The sequence below is a fragment of the Trichosurus vulpecula genome, chromosome 8 (genome assembly GCF_011100635.1).
Source record: "Trichosurus vulpecula isolate mTriVul1 chromosome 8, mTriVul1.pri, whole genome shotgun sequence".
NCBI lineage: Eukaryota > Metazoa > Chordata > Mammalia > Diprotodontia > Phalangeridae > Trichosurus > Trichosurus vulpecula.
Window position 1 is genome coordinate 217,414,239 of NC_050580.1, and position 21,110 is coordinate 217,435,348.

At 36.9% G+C, this 21,110-nt stretch overlaps 1 protein-coding gene across 1 annotated transcript in view; it reads left to right on the forward strand.

The window, feature by feature from the left end:
• SNAPC1 (small nuclear RNA activating complex polypeptide 1) overlaps positions 1-20,618 on the forward strand; it is a 38,636-nt gene extending 18,018 nt beyond the window's left edge. Inside the window, exons 7-9 of the mRNA XM_036769650.1 lie at positions 739-801; positions 3,250-3,388; positions 19,882-20,618. Of these exons, the coding sequence (XP_036625545.1) occupies positions 739-801; positions 3,250-3,388; positions 19,882-19,916 (237 nt within the window). The 3' untranslated portion in view covers positions 19,917-20,618. The remainder of the gene's footprint in view (positions 1-738; positions 802-3,249; positions 3,389-19,881) is intronic.
• The last annotated feature ends 492 nt before the right edge of the window (positions 20,619-21,110 follow it).

Here is a 21,110-nt window from a genome sequence, read left to right on the forward strand (position 1 = left end):
GGGAGAGCTTGCACATAGCAGTGGAGGGCTATTCTGATTCCCACACAGCACAACTAGGACTGTAAAAGATGCTGAGGGGAAGCTATGCCATCAGGAGGGAGCCCAGTCTCAGTGAATTAAATCAAATGAACAAGTATTTATTAAGTATTCACAGACGCTGTGTTAAGCTCTGGAAATGCAAATACAAGTAGAAGGAAAGACAGTGTGCGTTTTCAAGGAGTTTATGTTCTAAGGGGGAAGATAGCACATAAAAGGCAAATATGGAGCAGGGAGCACACAGGAGTCCTGGTGTGTAGAAGTGACGTGGAGGCCTCCTTCCAGGCAGGATAAAGTGAAGGCTCATTTATCAAAGCCCATCAACCTAAGGACAGAGTCCAAGGTTCCACTGGAACATGGATGAGGTTGATGAATGGAATGTATCCTGCTGGCCTTCTGTCTTGCCTGGAAATGCTGGTAAACTTCAGTTAGATGAAGGTGGTTTCTGTTACCTGCTTGTGGCAATGAGAAGGGCAGTGGTATGAGTGATTTATATATGCGTTCTATGTCACTATAATCTGTAAGTGTTTTTATGTTTTTAAGGTAACTGAAAGTAGAAGTCACTGTGAAGAATGATAGTAATTTGTACAAATTAAGGATATTGGTCTTAAAGTCTTAGTGGAATTTAATAACTTCATTGATTGATCTTGCCTAAATGCCGTTTCTGATTTCTGTCCGTTTCTTGTTTTTGTTTGTTTGCAGGGTTCTGAAAGAGCGGGAGCATTAGCTAAAATAAAATCCAAGGCCTATTCAATTGTCACTCAGGTAAATTAATTTTTTTTACGAGGTAACAAACATTTTTAGGAATATTTTGGTCATATTTTTGTTTTTATTAAGGGATTTTAAGTATTTTAGCTGTATGATGGATTTGATTGAATAAGGGGTACATTGCTAGACTTTTAAGTCATTTAATAATCTTTTTTGAAATCTAGGTTTTTTTATTCTAATTTCAGTTACCGTATGCAATAGATGGATATATTCATATGATGAGAAATTTGTATGTGTAGACCATGTAGTTATGTAATTACATGTAGATGTATGATTTCTTACATTCAATTTGAAACAATTACCAGTTGATCTAAGCTTGATAGCATAACACTGTATGGTAGTCAATTATATAGTAGTAGTGACAGGCAGGTGGTCAGGCCCCCTAGTAGTCTGCTTTTTTATATGTGCCAGTAACTCTTTAGCTAAAATTTTTTTCCCCTCAGATTGGTCCACAGATTGAATGTTTGTTTCCTGGCTAGTAGATCATTTAAAATCCTATAAGCACACAATTATATACTATTTTAGAGTCCTCTGTGGGTCATATGCAGTTATTGCAAGTATCGCAGAAATAAACTTTGTTTGATAAAGATTTTTCAGCTTCACCTGATGTTCTGATTCTTTGATCATATTAACACTTTTAACATTAACATTGCTTGACCCAGTTTTGGGAGTCTCATGGAAAAATTATAATGGAGTTTGAACTTTAGAGCTTGAAAAGAGGCCTATTTATTACTAATCAGTTGTTTTTCATTTCCATAACACTATGGCCAAAATCTCACCAATGTTGTCATTTGTATAATCATAGGATCCTAGATTTAGACCTAGACTGGACTTTGGAATCTTCTAGCCCAACTCTTTCACTTTAGAGATGATAAAATTGAGACCCAAAGATGTTAAGGAACTTGCCTGAGATTGCATAGGAGTAAATGGCAGCAGATCTGGAATTTGATTACAGGTCTTTTGATCTCAGTTAGTAGTCCACTTCTCCCCCTGTCTCCTAAGCACAAAAATGGGTTAATTTATTTTTTATGTTTCATTTAGTATTTTATTTTTCCCCAGTTACATGTAAAAACAGTTTTAACATTCACTTTTAAAACTTTGAGTTCCAGATTCTCTCCCTTCCTCTTTCCCCACATACCCTCACCAAGAAGGCAAGCAATTCAGTATAGGTTATACATATGTAGTTGTGCAAAACATATCCATAATAGTCATGTTTTGAAAGAAAACAGAAAAAAAAACTTCAAGAAAAATAAAGAAAAAAAGGGATGCTTAAATCTGTATTCAGACACCATCAGTAAAACTGGTTAATTTAAAAAAAAAAAACATTAACCAGAACTAGCCAGTAAATATGATCTCTTCTGTTGTCTTGTGATAGTTATTATTCATTACATTGAGATCAAGTGCCTTGGGATCAAGGCACTTTAATGAAATGTCTTCTGAATCATCAAAGAATGATTAAATTTTGTTTGGATATAGTTTTAGTATAGTATATTTTATTGAATGCTAATTGTTTTAATAATTTGTAATCCATTAGAAGATAAGCTCTGTATTAATGTGCTAGAGGGGAAACAACTGGAGTTGGAGGAACTAGGTGCAGATTCCCTTACTGCTGTTCACGACTTTGTGTGACTTCAGGCAAATTAATTATCCTTTGTGGTTCTGTTTCCTCATATACATGTTGGGCTGGGGTTGGACTAGATGATCTTAAAAGTCTAGCTCTAAATCTATGGCTTTACATTAATTGCCATGTTTTCTTAATTCCAATACCTCATTTTCTAACCAGGCCAGATAGAGTTTATTAGATATCTCTGCTGCCAGTTAGGCGTCATTTGTGGGTATGAGCAATAAATAACCTTTTTAAGAAACTGAGGTTACACTTATTCTGTGTTCTTTTGGTTTTATATTTATGATAGTATTGATGTCTGTCAGTCATGCTGCATGGTTTAGTGCAAGCTTATGTAGTGCTTTAGGAATTCAGAGAAAGGAAAGATTTCTGTGGTTTGGAATAATCAGGGCAAGCTTTGTGGAGGAATTGGGTAGGATTTGGTTTGGTGGAGGGGGAGGATATTCTAAATGACAGTAATAGCTTGAGTAAAAGGCATAAAGGCTGGAATGAGCATAGCCTTTGTGGGAGAAAGTAGGAAATTAGCCTGTCTAGAATAGAGGATATGAGTGGGTTGTATTGGGTAAAAAAAAGCTTAACTTCTTTGGGATAAGCATAATGTTAGAGTGTGGCATGCGATAGATGTGTAGTGTACGTTTAGAGGATGTGAGTTATAAGATTACTGGAATTCTAAAAATATATTTTCCTGTAAAATTTTCCTGATAGAATGTTTTTGTGATTTAAATATATTTTTTGACTTGCTCTTTGTATTGAATATGTTTCTATTCTGTATACCTGTTAAGACCAGGATTCCTTGTAACTTAGTAACTTTAATTCTTCAGGCATCCAAGTCCAGAAGACATCGTCAAGTTAAACTTGAACCACTTGAGTCAGAATTTGTTAAAAAGCTAGTCAAGACACCTAATAAAAGAAACAAAGGAAAACTGGAATCAGAAGAGGAAACATCATCTCCAATTAAAGGTAACTTTATAAGGTCTTTATAGAAGTGAGAGACAGTGATTTATATCTTTGTTGTGGACCAGATACTCTTACAGTGTATTTGGGCAACATCAGGATATTCATTTTTAGAGTCATGGAATTTTAGAGTTGAATGACATCTTGACGGTGACCTAATCTATTTTGCAAAGAAACAAGACCAAGCAAATTAAGTCCTTTGCTCACATCCATATAGTTATGATTGACAGAACAAGGACAAGAACTAGGACTGTGTACTCAGAATCAGTAATTTTAGCCTTTGTGTCCCTTTGGCTGCTACCAGCAAGTCCCAGAAGAAAACTATGACAAACTCACTATGTGAGCTAGAACTCTCCTTACCTGCTTTTCTGTTCATCATGATACTTTTACTGCTTTGGGTGTTTGGCTCCTGAGGAAGGATTGTTTTAAACAAGCAACCTCTGAAGGAGCAGGCCCTGCAAACCGAGTCAAAGTATTAAAATCATACGTCCAAACTACACACATTGGGTTTTATTTGTTTTCGTATGAGTGATAAGCATACACACAAGTATAATAATCATTACTGTCATAAATCTTACTGCATATAAAAATGTTCTGGGACATATTTGGGTGTGTTTGTATTTACATTAAATGGCCTTAGATGGCTATTGTTTTTGAGTTTATGTCTGCTTTTCAAATTTTTTTGTCTTTTCTCAGTCACTTCTTATTATTATAATATTAGTATTTCTGCCTTATTATAATATTAGTGTTTCTACCTGTAGTGCCACTAAGATGGCAAGAGAATTTGAAATCATGACTCCAGGATCAGCTGCAGAAGAGAAGACTAAGGATGTAACATAACAGCATCTTCTGATATTTAAAGGGTATTTGAAGGACTGTTAGGTGGAATAGGGATGAGTAAACTTGTTTTGCCTTAGAAATTAGAGCTAGGAGTAATTGTGGAAATTGTAGAGAGGCACATTGCTGGCTCAATATAAAAGAAAATCTTCCCTTAAAAATAGAGATCTCCAAAAGTGGAATTGTCTGACTCATGAGATAGTGAGTTTTCCTTCTTCAGGTGGAGGCTAAATGGTAATTTTTTTTCATAGAGGAGTGGTATAGATGATTCTTCCTTAGGTATAGAGGAACTCTGAGGTGGTCCCTTCCAGTTCTCAAATTCTGTGATTTCCCTTCCTTATTGCCAAGTGCTTTTAATATGTGCTGACTCTGTAAACCTGACAACCAAACCCATGAGAATTATGCGTAAGATATTCCCAGGATGAGGCTGAGTGGCTTTCCTGTCAGTAGAGAAAATTAGCTTTAGTGCCTAGATTTTGTGACCTCAATTTTGGCTCTTCAGAGGACTTTCTGTTTATGTGCTAACCCTTGGTTGTGTTTGTTTTAGCTAAAGTGTTAGTGTATTTTAGAGCTCCTTAAAATTTTTTCCTTTTTTTTCTTTTGAAATAATTGCATTTAATGTTAAAAATTTAATTAACCTAAATGTGATTAAATAAAACTTCATCTCTTAAATCGTTTTTAAATGCTTATTTCATAGTTGTAAAAAAAGTAGTGTTCTGAAATGTCTACTTGCTAGACAACATACATAATATCAATTTTTTTTCCTTTCTGTTAGCCTTCCTTCCTCCCTTCCTCCCTTTCTTTCCTTTTTTCCTATTAAGATTTTTTATTCAGATGTATTACATTATGACAATTCAGTTCAAAATCTTGAATTATTATTGATCAGAACCATGCAAAAGCTATCATGCCTGCATTATTTGGTATAAAATTTCGGTGGGAAATACAGCATAGATTTATGCTATATAACTTTGACAGTGATGATTAAGAAGGGTTTATGTGTTAAACATATAAGAATATGAGGTCATCATGGTTTGAATATCTTTATATAATTAGGTCCTTTCACAGAATTTGAGAAACATTTAATAGTTGTTTCTTGATGGTTGCCAAGCTTTTTTTTAAAAATTTTTTTCTATTTCATTAGTGGTATCTTCGGTCCAATTATCTTTATCAAAACAATTCTTTCCCTTGATGTAAGAATTAAAGAAAATAGGTTGAATTGGGCCTAGAAGTCTCCTGAGACATTGTGCAAAGAGCATACATACCTTATTTTACATGGGTCCTTGAAAATATGTATATTTGGTTCAGAGAAGTTACTGTTATTATAATTGTATTTTTATTCTAAACATTTAGCAATGGTATGTTGACATAGTGTGTTATATTACAGGATCACAGAGCTAAAGCTGGCAGGACTCTTAGAGATCATTGAGCATAACTTCTTTATTTTATAGTTGAGCAAACTGAGACCCAGAGGAGTGGAGTGATTTTCTCAGTGCCATAAGCAGTAGGAAGGGAGTTCAGGTCCTCATATCTTGTATCCAGGACTCTTTCCACTACATTCTTTTTGGAAAGATTTACCCCCCCCACCCCCAACTAAAATATTCTTTCTTTAACATATATACTTGAGATTTGATAGCATGGAATCTGTGATTGGACTATGACTCTGGAAGGGTACCTTATTTAAAAGGAAAAGGATAGTTGAATGGGAGCTGGGAAAAGCAGGATGGGAATAGAGTAACACTATGTTAAAGGTGTATGGGGGGGAAATCTAGGAATCAGAGGGAAGTTGTGAAGAACATTTGGGTTAAGATCATTGTAGATAGGGAGAAAAATGTCAGAGTATGCTACAAACTGTCTTGATAGCTCACTTCAAGGACATAGATTACAACCTGGCATAGAGGTATGATATAGTATTGATGGAAAGCTTCATTTATTTGGACTGAATTCAACTGAGTTCAGTTCACTCTGACAAAAACAGAAGTTAATATTTTCTTGAAAAGGACCAGTAACTTGCTGTGGCCAAAGTGATGGGGAGCCATCTTGTGTGATCCTATGAATGAGCACTCCATCTTAGCATTTTTGACAGTAAAGGAAAGGAAAAATGGTATAGTATTAAATTTTGGGAGAGTATATTTTAGAAAGTTCAGGGCAAACACAAGTAGGATCCTATGGCCTAAGATTCTGTAGGGAAAGTTAGCTCCAAAGAGAAGGGACACTCTTAATGAAATTCTGAAGACACAAAAACATAATTCCATTGAAAAGTCAATGGGAGAATTGTCTAAAAAATTATTTGAATTCATTGGAAATGTATAGACCAACAAAAAGAGGTAGGAACATTTTTCAGGGAGATTGAATTTCTTTCCTAAATGCTTTCCAGTGTTTCTCTATTGCCTCTAGGTTATGAATTCTGGTATTGCCATTTACCAATAAAATTTATTTTACATTATTTCCCTTCACACATCACAATTAAACTGGCATATGTGCTGCTCTCCACACTTTGCCTTCCATTTTCCATCTTGGTATGTTAGCACAAGCTATCCCCATACTGGGAATGTGTTTCTTCCTATTGACTGCTTTATATATATAAAAAAAAATCCTTAGTTTTCTTCCGGGCTTGGTTCAAGTTCCACTTGCTTGATTTCCCTAGTAGTTAGAATTCTCTCCTGCCTCAAATTACCTTGTAATTGCCCATCTGTTTATACATTGCATTCTGCATTGCCCTCCTTGAGGACAGAGACTTTTCCATATTTTTCTTTGCATCCTTACCACCTAGCATAGTACCTAATACAGAGTATAGATGCTTTATAAATGTGGGTTTGAATGAGTAAATGTAGAACTCATCTTTTATTTTGCTTTTAATTGTCTACAAAGAATGACCTTTGGGCTGGAAATTACAGAAAAAGCCTATTTAACCAACAGACATGTATGTACCTGCTTTGTTCTAGCCACTGAGTCAGATGTTGTGGATAAAATATGATGACACAATTCATCCTTGCAAGGAGCTTATGTTCTAATAGGAAAGGCACCAAAATATGTAGAATAAATATGAGGAAAATAAATACAAAATACTTAAGTGCATTGTAAATTGGGAGGGAGGGAAGGAACTAACGTTTGGGAAGAACAAGTAAGATTTCATGTAGAAGGTGGTGCTTGGGCTGTGTCTTGAAGTAAAAGAGGGATTGGATTCTGTGAGGGAGAGGTAAGAAGGGAGTACACTCCGGGGTTGGGGTAGACAAGTGCAAAGGCATGGAGATGGGAGATGGAGGGTTACATAAAGGTCAGTTTGGTGTGTGCGTGTGTGTAGGGGAGATGGAGGGTTACATAAAGGCCAGTTTGTGTGTGTGTGTGTGTGTGTGTTTGGAGGGGAGAGAGAGAGTAGTGTTCTATGAAGCTAGAAAGATGTGTTGGGACCAGATTGTGGAGGGCTTTAAAAGCTAAATAGAGGAGCTACTGCCAGAGTTGATTGTGTAGGAGAGTGACACAGTTGGACGCATTTTAACAAGAGTATATAGGAGATAGATTGGAGTAGGAAGAAACTTGAGTAGTCAGGGAAATCAGTCAGAGTCAGTTGCAATAACCTAGTGGAGAGGTAATGAGGGCCTAAACCAAGGTGGTAGCTGTGTTAGTAGAGAGGGGTCAGACTTAAGAGATATTGTGGAGAAAAAAAATGGCAAGATTCGACAACTGGTTGAATATATGGAATGAGGAGTTGTAGACTTAAGCTACAAACTTGGGAAACTGGAAGCCTAGTGGTACCTTCTTTGGAAAATAGGACTTGGAAGGAGAGGTTATACGTTTAATTTTGGACAAGGTGACCTTGAGATATATCAGGTCATTGAGTTTGAAATATACAGTAGTTAATTGGTGATGTGAACTGAGGCTAAGGGCTTCATGTATTTGGACTATACATATATATATATATATATATATATATATATATATATATATATATGTATAGATGTGTGTCATTTGCATAGAGAGGACAGTTAAATCCAGGGTTGCTGATGAGGTTATCAAGAGAGTTTATAGAGAGAAGGTAAGGACATAGAATCTTGGGGTATATCCACAGTTAAATGATGATGAACTAGGATAGGAATTGGAGGTATGGTCATACAAATAGAAGAATAGTCATCTAGATAGGAGACATGGGAAAGGGTAGTGTCATGAAAACCCAGAGAGCAGCAGAGTGTATGCAGGAGGAGAGGATGGTTAATATTGTCAGATGTAGCAGGCAAGTAAAAGAGGGATGGAAACTGAGAAAAGATGATCAGATTGGCAATTCAGTTGAGTGAAAATGTTGGAATCTAGAATTGAAAATGGTTGAGGAGTGAAAAGACAAGTGGAGGCAGTGAGTATAGACAACTTTTTCAAGGATTCTGGCTGTGAAAAGGAGGAGAGATAAAGGATGACAGCTGGGAGTGAAAGTTTCTTAAGGATGTAAGAGACTTGGGCGTGTTGGAAGGCAGCAGAGAAGGAATGGGTAGATAGGGAGATGTAGAAAATTTTAGAGAGGGAGATGATAGAAATTGCATTCTGCTGGAGAATACAGGAGAGTATAGAATGAAGTACATATATTGAGGAGCTGGCCTTGGCAACAAGAATGGCCACCTTTTTGTCAGTGCTTCGGTGAAAGGGGAAAAGAGTGGGGCATAATATCAAGGGATTTTGAGATGAAGAGATATAGAGAAGAGGAATTTCACATTTATTTGCCCCAATTTTCTCAGTATAGTAAGAGCCAGGGTTCTCAGTTAAATGAAGGAGGGGCAGGTGAGGTATGGGAGACTTGAAAGAAGGGAGGATTTAGAATAGCTTCTCTGGGTAGTGACCTCAGATAAACTATATCCCAGGGTCTTGAAAGAACTAGTGGAAGTGAATGACTCAACATGATCTTTGAAAGAGTATGGAAAATGGGAGAGGTACTTCAGAGCTTGGAGAACGACAGATATATTTTTGTATAAGGGAAAAGTATTCCTTGCAAAATGTAGGCCAATGAACCTAACCTTGGTTCCTGGCAAAATTTAGCAGAGGAAATGATCATCAAAAACCAACCAATTTTCCTGTTTTTGACAGTGTCACTAAACAAGTAGATAAAGAAAAGGAGGGAGTTAAAATTTATGTAGCAAAGCATTTGACAAAATTTATGACTTCAGATGATAGTGTTTACTGAATGGAAGCAGCCAGATTTGTTATTAATGATTTGGGGTCATCTTGGCAGGAAGTCTCTGGTGCCGAGCATCAGGAAAATGTTGCTGTTGTGCTGTTTAACATTTTTTTCAGGGATTTGGACGAAGGCATATGTGATGTGCCTACCAAAGTTGAAGATAATACAAATCCATCAGAGAGAGCTACTGTGTTGTATGACAGGCTCAACATTCAAAAAGATAGCAAAATATTGGGCTGAATCTAATAGAATTAAATTTGATCATGATAAATACAAAATACACCCCTGGGGTTTAAAAACAAAAGAAGTACAAGGCAGAGGAGTCATGATGAGATGGTTGGTTTGAAAATAACATGAAGATTTTAGTGAACTGCAAACTTAATGTGCATCAGCATTAGGATATAACAGCCAAAAAAAAAAAGCTAATAAAATCTTATACTTCCTTAAGATAGGCATTGTACACAGAACTAGGAGGTTAGAGTCCTGCTGTATTCTGCCCTGGTTTGATCATCTGTGCAAAGATCATACACAGATAGGTAAATACTATTTTCCAAATGTTTCCTGTTAGGTGGCAAGCAGAGTATAAAGAAGGAGGCGTCATGTCTGAGTATTACCAAAGAGCAAAAAGAAAATGAGATTTTTAGTGAATTGGGTAAAGTTGAAGTGTCAACAAATTCTAGAAATTTCGTTTTAGAGGTTTCAGGTACTGATAAAGTCTCTTTCCCTGAGCATTATGCAGATACTTTACCTCACTTCTGTAATACTTTCAGTACATTACACTATTAATCCATTCCATATGTCATGCCACTTAAAAGAATAAAGAATAATAGTACAGTGAATATGCCAAAATCATAGAAGCAAATCCTTAATATGCTCTAATACAGTATTCGTAGATTTCCCTAATTCATGGGAATCTCCAAAAACATCTTTTGTAGATATCAAGGATTATTATTATTGGATTTTTATGTATAAATGTTTTTCAGGTTCTTTGAATTTAGGTAATGGCCACATGAAATGTTCTTGTTTTTTTTTAAATTAAATATCAGTGTGATATTCAACTAGATGAGTTTAAATTGATTTAAAAAAAAAACCTCATTTCATTGAAATGTCATGGATAGAAGGGATGGTATAGCAAAATACTAGTTATTTTAGAGGTAGGCCATTTCTTGTTTAGTATTTTGTTGGCAATAGAATGTTCAGGGTGGATAGATATATACATATATTTGTGTTTTTCAAGATACTCATAGCTTAGTGAATTATAAAGTAGTTCCTAATGTCTCTTCATCTTCTCATTTGTACTGTTGAAGCAGTTGAGGCAAAAAAATTTAAATAGTGTATTTTAAAGGGGATATTCATTATTTAAGAATACTGAAATTATATGTATAAGAGAAAGAAAAGGGTTTACTTTTTCAGATTTTTTTTCAGTATAATATGAAACAGGGAAAACCATGAGACCATGTAAGTATGATTTAAATAACATCCCTTATAAATTTGAAGTGGAGGTGATGAATAGACTTAATGGATTGGATCTGGTAGATGGAGTGTTGAAGAACTATGGACAGAGGTTCACAATACTGTATAGGAGGCAGCAACAAAAAACATTCCAAGGAAAAAGAAGCGCAAGAAAGTAAAATGGCTATCTGATGAAGCTTTACAAATAGCTGAGGAAAGAAGGAAAGCAAAAGGGAAAAGGGAAAGGGAAGGATATACCCGACTGAATGCAGAATTCCAGAGAATAGTAAGAAGAGATAAGAAAGTTTTCTTTTTTTTTTAAATTAAATCATTATTTATTTAATATTTTTAGTTTTCAGCGTTAATTTTCACAAGAGTTTGAATTACAAATTTTCTCCCTATTTCTACTCTCCCCCCCACTCCAAGATTCTGATTGCCCAGTTCCCCAGTCAGCCCTCCCTTCTGTCACCCCACTCTGCACCCCCCCCCCCAATCTCCTTTTCCCTTACCTTCTTATAAGGCAAGATAGATTTTATGGCCCATTGCCTGTATATTGTATTTCCTAGTTGCATGCAAAAACTTTCTTTTTTTGACCATCTGCTTTTAAAACTTTGAGTTCCAAATTCTCTCCCCTCTTCCCTCCCCACTCACCCTCCCTAAGAAGGCAAGCAATTCAACATAGGCCACATGTGTATCATTATGCAAAACCCTTCCACAATACTCATGTTGTGAAAGACTAACTATATTTTGCTTCTTCCTATCCTATCCCCCTTTATCCAGTTTTCTCCCTTGACCCTGTCCCTTTTCAAAAGTGTTTGCTTTTGATTACTTCCTCCCCCATCTGTCCTCCCTTCTATTGTCCCCCTTTTTTTAATCTCCTTCCTCCTTCTTTCCTGTGGGGTAAGATACTCAACTGAGTGTGTATGTTATTCCGTTCTCAGGTCAAATCTGATGAGAGCAAGATTTACTCATTCCCGCTCACCTGCCCCCTCTTCCCTCCCAACAGAATTGCTTTTTCTTGCCACTTTTATGCGAGATAATTTACCCCATTCTGTCTCTCCCTTTCTCCCTCTCAATATATTCCTCTCTCATCCCTTAATTTGATTTTATTTTTTTTAGATATCATCCCTTCATATTCAACTCACCCTGTGCCCTCTGTCTATGTATATAAATGTATATATTCCCTTCAGCTACCCTAATACTGAGGTTTCATGAATTATACCCATCATCTTTCCATGTAGGAATGTAAACAAAGCAGTTCATCTTTAGTAAGTCCCTTATGATTTCTCTCTCTTGATTACCTTTTCATGCTTCTCTTGGTTCTTGTGTTTGAAAGTCAAATTTTCTATTCAGCTCTGGTCTTTTCACTGAGAAAGCTTGAAAGTTCTCTATTTTATTGAAAGTCCGTATTTTGCCTTGGATTATGATACTGAGTTTTGCTGGGTAGGTGATTCTTGGTTTTAATCCTAGCTCCATTGACCTCAGGAATATCATATTCCAAGCCCTTTGATCCCTTAAGGTAGAAGCTGCTAGATCTTGTGTTATTCTGATTGTGTTTCCACAGTACTCATTGTTTCTTTCTGGCTGCTTGCAGTATTTTCTCTTTGACCTGGGAGCTCTGGAATTTGATGACAATATTCCCAGGAGTTTTCTTTTTGGGGTCTTTTTCAGGAGGCGATCTGTGGATTCTTTCAATTTCTATTTTACCCTCTGGCTCTAGAATATCAGGGCAGTTCTCCTTGATAATTTCTTGAAAGATGATATCTAGGCTCTTTTTTTGATCATGGCTTTCAGGTAGTCCAGTAATTTTTAAATTATCTCTTCTGGGTCTATTTTCCAGGTCAGTAGTTTTTCCAATGAGATATTTCACATTGTCTTCCATTTTTTCATTCCTTTGGTTCTGTTTTTATAATATCTTGATTTCTCATAAAGTCACTAGCTTCCACTTGCTCCAGTCTAATTTTTAAGGTAGTATTTTCTTCATTGGTCTTTTGGACCTCCTTTTCCATTTGGCTAATTCTTTCTTTCAAGGCATTCTTCTCCTCTTTGGCTTTTTGGAGCTCTTTTGCCATTTGAGTTAATCTGTTTTTTAAGGTGTTGTTTTCTTCAGTGTATTTTTCAGTATTTTTTTGGGTCTCCTTTAGCAAGTCATTGACTTGTTTTTCATGATTTTCTTGCATCACTCTCATTTCTCTTCCCAGTTTTTCCTCTACTTCTCTAACTTGCTTTTCCAAATCCTTTTTGAGCTCTTCCATGGCCTGGGACCAGTTCATGTGTTTCTTGGAGGCTTTTGTTGTAGGCTCTTTGACTTTGTTGACTTCTTCTGTCTGTATGTTTTGGTCTTCTTTGTTACCAAGGAAAGATTCCAAAGGCTGGGTCTGAATCTGAGTCTGTTTTCGATGCTTGTGCATGTTCCCAGGCAACTACTTAACCCTTGAGTTTTTTGCTGGGGTATGACTGTTTGTAGAGTAGAGAGTACTTTGTTCCAAGCTTGAGGGGTTGCGCTGTTGTTTTCAGAGCTATTTCTATACAGCCAGCTCTGCCACACCAGCACTCCTCCCCCAAGAACCACCAACCCAGACAGGGACTCAGATCTTAAGCAGGCTCTGTACTCCCTCTCTGATCCGCCACTTAATTCCTCCCACAAGGTGGGCCTGAGGCTGGAAGCAACTGCAGCTGTAGTTCTGTCCTCAGAGCTGTACCACCTCCACTGCCCCCAGGGTGGTGGCTGAACAGCGAACTCTTTTCACTCTGTGCCGCAGCTTTTCCCACTAACCTTCTCTGTTGTCTTTGGTGTTTAATGGGTTGAGAAGTCTGGTAACTGCCACAACTCACTGATTCAGGGCCCTAGGGCCTGTTCTGCCCCGCCCCTAGTCTGGTTGGTCTGGGTGTGGCTCACGCTGGGCTCTGCTCTGCTCCTCTCCTCTCCCAGCTCCGTGATAGACCTTACCCAGCGACCATCCAGGCCCTCCTGGGCTGGAGGCCTGCTTCCCTCTGCCATTACGTGTGTTCTGCAGCTCTAGAATTTCTTCAGAGCCATTTTTTATAGGTTTTTGGAGGCACCTGGCGGGGAGCTCAGGCAAGTCCCTGCTTTCCAGCCACCATCTTCTGGAGGCTCTACCCCCAGAAAATTTTCTTAAATGAGCAATGCAAAGAAATAGATGACAATAGAATGGGAAAGAGAGATCTCTTCAAGAAAATTAGAGATATCAAGGGAATGTTTTATGCAAAAATGGGCATGATAAATGACAAAAATGGTAGGGACTTAACAGAAATAGAAGAGATTAAGAAGAGGTGGCAAGGATACACGAAAGAACTTTGTAAGGAGGATCATAACATCACCGATGTCATCAGTGATCTAGATCCTGGAGAATAAAGTCAAGTGTGTTTTGCTAGCAGTAAGGTTAGTGGAGGTGATGGAATTCTAGCGGAGCTATTTAAATCCTAAAAGATGAGGCTGTTAAAGTGCTGTACTCAATATCCTAGCAAATTTAGAAAACTCAACAGTGGCCACTAGATTGGAAAAGATCAGTTTACATCCCAGTCCGGAAGAGGGCCAATGCCAAGGAATGTTCAGATTACCAGACAATTGCACTCATTTCACATGCCTGGAAGGTTATACTCAAGATTTTGTAAGTTAGGCTTTGGCAGTATTTGAACCAAGAATTATCAGAAGAGCAGGTTGGTTTTTGAGGAGTCAGAAGACCTAGAGATCAAGTTGCCAACATTTGCTGGATTATGGAGAAAAGGGAGTTCCAGAAAAACATCTACTTCTGTTTCATTGACTACACTAAAGTCTTTGACTATGTGGATCACTATAAAATGTGGCAAGTTCTCAAAGAGGACTTGGTTTTAAAATTGGGAAAAGAGTACATCAAGGCTGTATGCTGTCATCTTATTTATTTAACTTATATGCAGAGTACATCATGTAAAATGTCAGGCAGGATGAATCAAAAGCTGGAATTAGGGTGGTTGGGAGAAATATAAACAATCTCAGATAGGCAGATGATACCACTCTTATGGCAGAAAGTGAAGAGGAATTAAGCCTTTTGATGAGGGTGAAAGAGGAGAGTGTAAAAGCTGGCATGAAGCTTTACATCAAAAAAATTTAGGTCTTGGCAGCTGGTCCCAACGCGTCCTGGCAAATAGTGGAAAAGGAAATAGAAGCAATGTCAGATTTTATATTCTTGGGTTCATAAATCACTGCAGACAGCAGCTGCAGCCATGGAATTAAAAGATACTTGCTCCTTGGAAGGAAGGCTATGTCAAATCTGGACAGCATACTAAGAAGCAGAGACGTTACCCTGCTGACCAAGGTCTATATAGTCAAATCTTTGGTTTTTCTAGTGGCATTGTATGGCTGTGAGAGTTGGACTATAAGGAAAGCTGAGCACTACAGATCTGTCACTTTGAACAGTGGTGCTGAAGGAGACGTTTGAGAGTTCCTTGAGTAGCAAGGAGATCAAATCAGTCAATACTTAAAGAAATTAATTCAGGCTATTCACTGGAAAGGCAAATATTGAAGCTGAAGCTTAAATATGTTGGCCACATAATGAGAAGATAAGATTCATTGGAAAAGATCCTGATGTTGAGAACAATTGAAGGCATGGCAGAGGATGAAATGGATAGATAAGGTCATGGAAACAACAAACGTGAACTTGGACAGACTTCAAGAGATAGTGGAAGACAGAAGAATCTGGCGTGCCGTGGTCCATGGGGTCACAAAGAATTTGACATGACTGAATGACTGAACAATAACAAAGTGAAACAGGATTTTAAAGAAACCTCTTACAATGTATCAAAATATTAATGAGCCAGCCATGAAAGGTTTTTGGTTAAAAGTACATGTGTATGCTTGTGCCGTTACAGCCGAAAACTTTCTCATCAAATTAAAAAGAAATCTACACAATTTTTATAAGCCTTTTTTTCTTCACACTTCTTATTATTGTCTTCACTTATAATTACACCTCCTTTATCCAGCATGGTTAAGGAATAAGTTGCTTTGGACAAGTTACCTCTTTACGCATTAAAACTTTTAAAAGTGTAATTATTTCTTATTGATTTCTCTCTTCTCTCCCTTGCCTTCCTCCAACTTTCCCCCAAGATATATTGCACAATTTTTCTGACTTGGGAGGAAGAAAGTGTGCTTATATATTATATTTTTTGACAAAAGAAATTAGAGGGTTATAGATTTAGAGCTCACCGAAACCTCAGAAGCCATCCACTTTAACCCTCTTACAATTCATTGTTTGTAGATTTAGAGTTGGAAGGGACCTTTGAGAGCATCTAGTCTAGCCTTATTTTACAGATGAGGAAACAGAGGGTGTGACTTATTCATTGTTACGTACAGAGTATCATTGAATTGGCATTTGAACCCAGATTTTCTTTACACTGCTCCCAGCTGCTGTAGAATTTCAGGCCATGAACCTGTAGAATAGGAAATTTTGCTCTTTCTGAACTCTTAGAATTTGTTCTCCTCAATCTAGGATCTTTGTCCTGCTTTGCCCAGCTCTTCTCCCCTGATTCTAAGGTAGTCAAGTGGTTTATTTGGAGGGTGGCTTCTAAATTAATGATGAGCCTTGTCTTTCTGTTGTATGTATGAGCAGTTTCCAGATATTGCGTGTGACTCAGAGGTCTGTTTCTCAGACCGTTTATCATTTTGGAATGCTGTTTTTGGGAGGCAGTAGATAGAAAAGAAAAAGAAAAGAAGAAAGCTAGACCAGACATCTGAAGACATGAGCCTCTGAGTCTCTTTGATTCTGCTTCCCCCACAATGTTTCATAGGATTGTTATAAAATCACATGAGCTAATATATATAAAAATACACTATGTGGCCTATTATTATTTCCTTATAGAAAAAGTGTTATTAATGTTGGTTAGGTTTCTACAGTACCTCATGAAAACTTAATTTGTGACATAGCTCAACCCTAAAACCAATTATAGTGTATACCATTGTTTCTGTGGACAGGTAGAGGGTTACAAGTATGACACCAGGAACAGATCTCTCTTTTCTCTGAGAGTGTAAGGAAGAACTCCTTCCTTACTCTATTTTCTCCCTGAACCTAGCAGAGTAACTTTCTTGTCTCTCACTTTTATGATACAAGTAGTTATAGGGAACTAGGGCTTTGGATGTTCCTGGGATAGGATATCATAGTGACTATAGTTTCAAGTATAAGAACTTCCTAATCTGACCCACCACGATTGGGAACTTTGTCAGTTTTTCAGCAGCAGCAGTTCTCTTGGTGGTGGGAGCTGGAGAGACTCCTACAGGGACACTGTTAACAGCAGTTTGAGATTTATAGGGGTTGAGACTTTTTCTCTTTGGTCCTTGAGTTGGAATTGATGGCTTTGGTAACAGGAGATTTCAGAATGGCAGCAGCAGCTCTGGTGGTGGTGGGAGTAAACTTCTGACTTGTAGTGGTTCTACAAGGGTTTGGAAATTTTGGTAAGGGTGCCCAAAGGCGGGGGCTCAAAAGAAATCTTTTAACATTGTGAACTTGACAAACACCAATAAACATGAACATTTCCTTATACAAAGAAGTATAGAAAAAGATGATTGTACATAAAACTAAATCTCTACTTAGGTCATGCTATAAAATTAAGCATGGTAGTACCAGAACTACTGTACTTGGTTGTATCCCCTTCTGAACTCTCTTCTGCTCTCTTCTGTATTTAAAATTTTGTCTCTTCTTTTTCTTGGCATCACTGTTCCCCCCTCCCTCCTTTCAAAATAAAAAAAGATCCTTCTTTATATAGAAAAACAGATTCACACATTGGCTGGATCTGAAAATGTAAGTTTTAGTCTAACCTCTATCCTATCATTTCTGCCAAAAAGTAGGAAGCATGATTTATTGTCAGTCTTCTAGAGTTTTAACTGGTCATTACATTGATTTAACTTTCCTAAGTCTTTCATAGTGGCTTCCCCTTTTGTTGCTGCTATTGTTCAGTTGTGTTCTGACTCTTCTTGACCCCATTTGGGGTTTTCTTGGGAAAGATATTGAAGTGGTTTGCCATTTCCTCCTCCAGCTCATTTTACAGGTGAGGAAACTGAGGCAAACAAGGCTAAGTGACTTGCTCAGGGTCACATAGTGTCTGAGGCCAGATTTGAACTCAAAGAGAGACCCCAAGCCCAGCACTCTATCCGCTGTGCCACCTTGCTGCCCTATTATCGTTATCGCATAAGTGGTACTCCTGATTCTGCTTCCTTCCCTCTCTTTCACTTCATATCCTAGGTTTCTCTGAATCTGTCCCTTTCATCCTTTACGGTGCTATCTTACTCACCTTAAATACCATGATTTGTTCATTATTTCCCAGTGTATGGGTATCCGCTTGATTTCCAGGACTTTGCTACAACAAAAACTACTGCTATAACTATTTTATGCATATGAGTATTTTTTCCTCTTTCTTGAATTTCTCTGGGATTTTTTTTCCTTTGTGTTATATTTGAGTCTCCAGGTGAATTTTGTTGTTATTTTTTCTAGTTATATAATGTAGACCTTGGATAGTTAGACTGGGATGTTATTGAATCTGTAAATTAGTTGAGGTATTGTTGGCATTTTTATTATATTGGCGTGGTCTAACCATGAGTGGTTAATATTTTTCCAATTATTTGGGTTTATCTTTATTCTTAGTATTATTTGTAGTTGTGCTCATATAATCCTTTCTTTAGTAGGGGTACTCTTGAGACATTCTGTGCTAATTTTAAAAGGAATTTCTTTTTGTATCTCTTCCTGCTGAGTTTTGTTGATAATACAGAAAGGCTGTTGATTTTTGCCACCAACACAAACACTCATGGCACAGCTAGCTTGCCTGGGTCTGCTCACTCTGTATTTCCTGTGACACAATTTCTTTTTCCTTAGGCTTCCTGTGACCTAAGCAGGTCACATGGCCTATTAATGTGTGGGAAGGATCTTCAAATCTGAATTGTCATTACATTCAGCCCCAAAATCTTTCTTACCCATTACGTAGGTCAGTGGGGCAATCAATAGGGGTTTTGGGATGATGGATCAACAGAACTTTACAACAATATAACAGGGATAACACAAGATAAGCATATAAAACAATATCATCATTCCCACCCATTAATAGGCTATGTGACCTGCTTACATCTCAGGAAGCCTACATCACATGTGATGGGAAGAGCTTGCCGAGAGGAAAAGGAAAGTGTGTTACTGCAGATGTGGAGAGAGCAGTTAGAGCTGAGGGAAAGAGCAGACACATGCAAGGCTCCAGCATGGGGTGAGAAGGTTATGGGATGGAGTGGTTTTCTGCTGTGATATTGTGTATTGAATTCTTTGCTGCTGTGATGGATTGGGCTTATTGGTTTTGGGACTTGGTTTACTTCTACCTTCTGTATGGAGAGTCTCTTATATTGTGTGATACAGAACCACATAGGCATATTGACAGTTATCGTCTATATTGTGATTATTGCTTTGCTAATACAAGTGCCTTGCACATAGTAAATAAATAATAAATATTTATTTCCCCCCCCCCCACCCTCTTTTTTTTTTTCTAGAACTCCTGTCTGTTTGGTTAGGCAGGACATATGTAAGACTACTGAAGAACCCTAATGTTTACGTATTTCTTTACTCCTGTGTTTCAGAATTTTCCATTTTAATGTAAAAACTTTTCTAATATAACTCTAGAGTAGCCTTGCACTTAAAAATATGTTTTCAATATAAATGTTGAATCTCTAGAGTCATTCTGAAGGAAAATTTCAGTTGCAGAATAAAGTTGTAATTTCTTAGATTCTTAAACCAATATGGTTAAGGTTAGAACATATTTTCTGTACTGTTATTTAATATTTTCACTATTACAGTTAAAAACCTGTATATAAACTATATAGTTTATGTATAGCATAAAGAAGTAAAAGGACCCAAGGAGCCAGCTGTTAATTATCAGAATAAATATACTTATCTTTCTATTTTTGAGTCCTTAAAAAAAATGAAACCATAGATAATACACTACTGCTAAATTTAAGGAAGCATTGTTTGTTTTTTGGTGCCATCTTTTTAAACCTACTGAACTTCTAAATTTTCTTATGCTTTTGTAGAGTTTTCAGCACCCAAGAGGAAAAGAAGATGCTGAACAAAGAACCTGGAGTATAGAGTTTTATGAAATTTTAATTTCTGGACAGTTAAAATCTTTATGTGATGAAGATGAAGACAGCAGCTATTAAAGCCAGCTATTCTCTGTTTGTTATGCAGTGCTACAGCAATCCTTTGTGGAAATTGGTTTCCACTGGTATTTGTATGCTCTCACAATTGCCTTAACACAGTTGTGGCCGTGTTAATTATTACATATTCTTATTTTAAATTAACCTTTAGTTTAACTGAGATGTACATTACATTGTACTTAGTTATGGATTAATTTATGACTTGAATGGAACCATCTTATATGGGTAAGTGCAATAAACATATTTTTCTTTGTTACTACGAGACCATAAATTCAATAAGATAAAGTCAGTGCTTAGCACAAAGCTTTGCATATTGTAGGTAGTTAATAAATGTTGAAAATATAAGTGTAGCAAGTTCTTAATAAATGTTGAATTGAAATGCTTTGTTTAATTTTTACATGAAACTCCTGTTGGTAGTTCCTCCTGTCAAGATCATAGCTCAATTGCTACTTTATAACCAACCTAACTTTGTTTGTAAACCTCCTTTGTTTTAATGAACTTTAAATAACCAGACCATTTAAATAATATATTGACTGATCTTGAGTACAAGCATATTTTAATATATGTTACTTCTAGGGAGTTATTAAAACCTTCCAAATAAAATTTTAAAATTTAGTATCTTAAGTACTGCTGTTTATTGAACAAAAACGATTATTACAGTGATCATGTTGGAAAGACCTCTTTTATGTTATTGACAACAGCTAAAAAAAAGCTTAAAAACAAAAGCTAAACTAAGTATGGAGAATCTTCTCACCAGTAGTCCAGCCACTTGGTGTGATAGATTCTTTGGCAATGGCAATCCATGAAGTGAATAAAAACTTAAAGTGGCCCTTAGTACTTTGGGGTCCTTTTCCAAATCTGTTGTGATGGTGACGGTGTTGGATAAAGTGCCAGAGAGTGCTAAGAATCCCAACATTCTTAGGCAGTCTATAATAAAAATTAGCTGTTGGTTTCTTAAATATGGAATTGTCATCCATTGACCATTAAGTGGATAATACTATTAGAGCAATTGAATCATAGCAATCTTGATGTCTTCATCATAAATAAAATCAGAAGACAAAAGGAAGTTGAAGTAAAATGACAGGATGGCTCCATTCTTCTTGAAG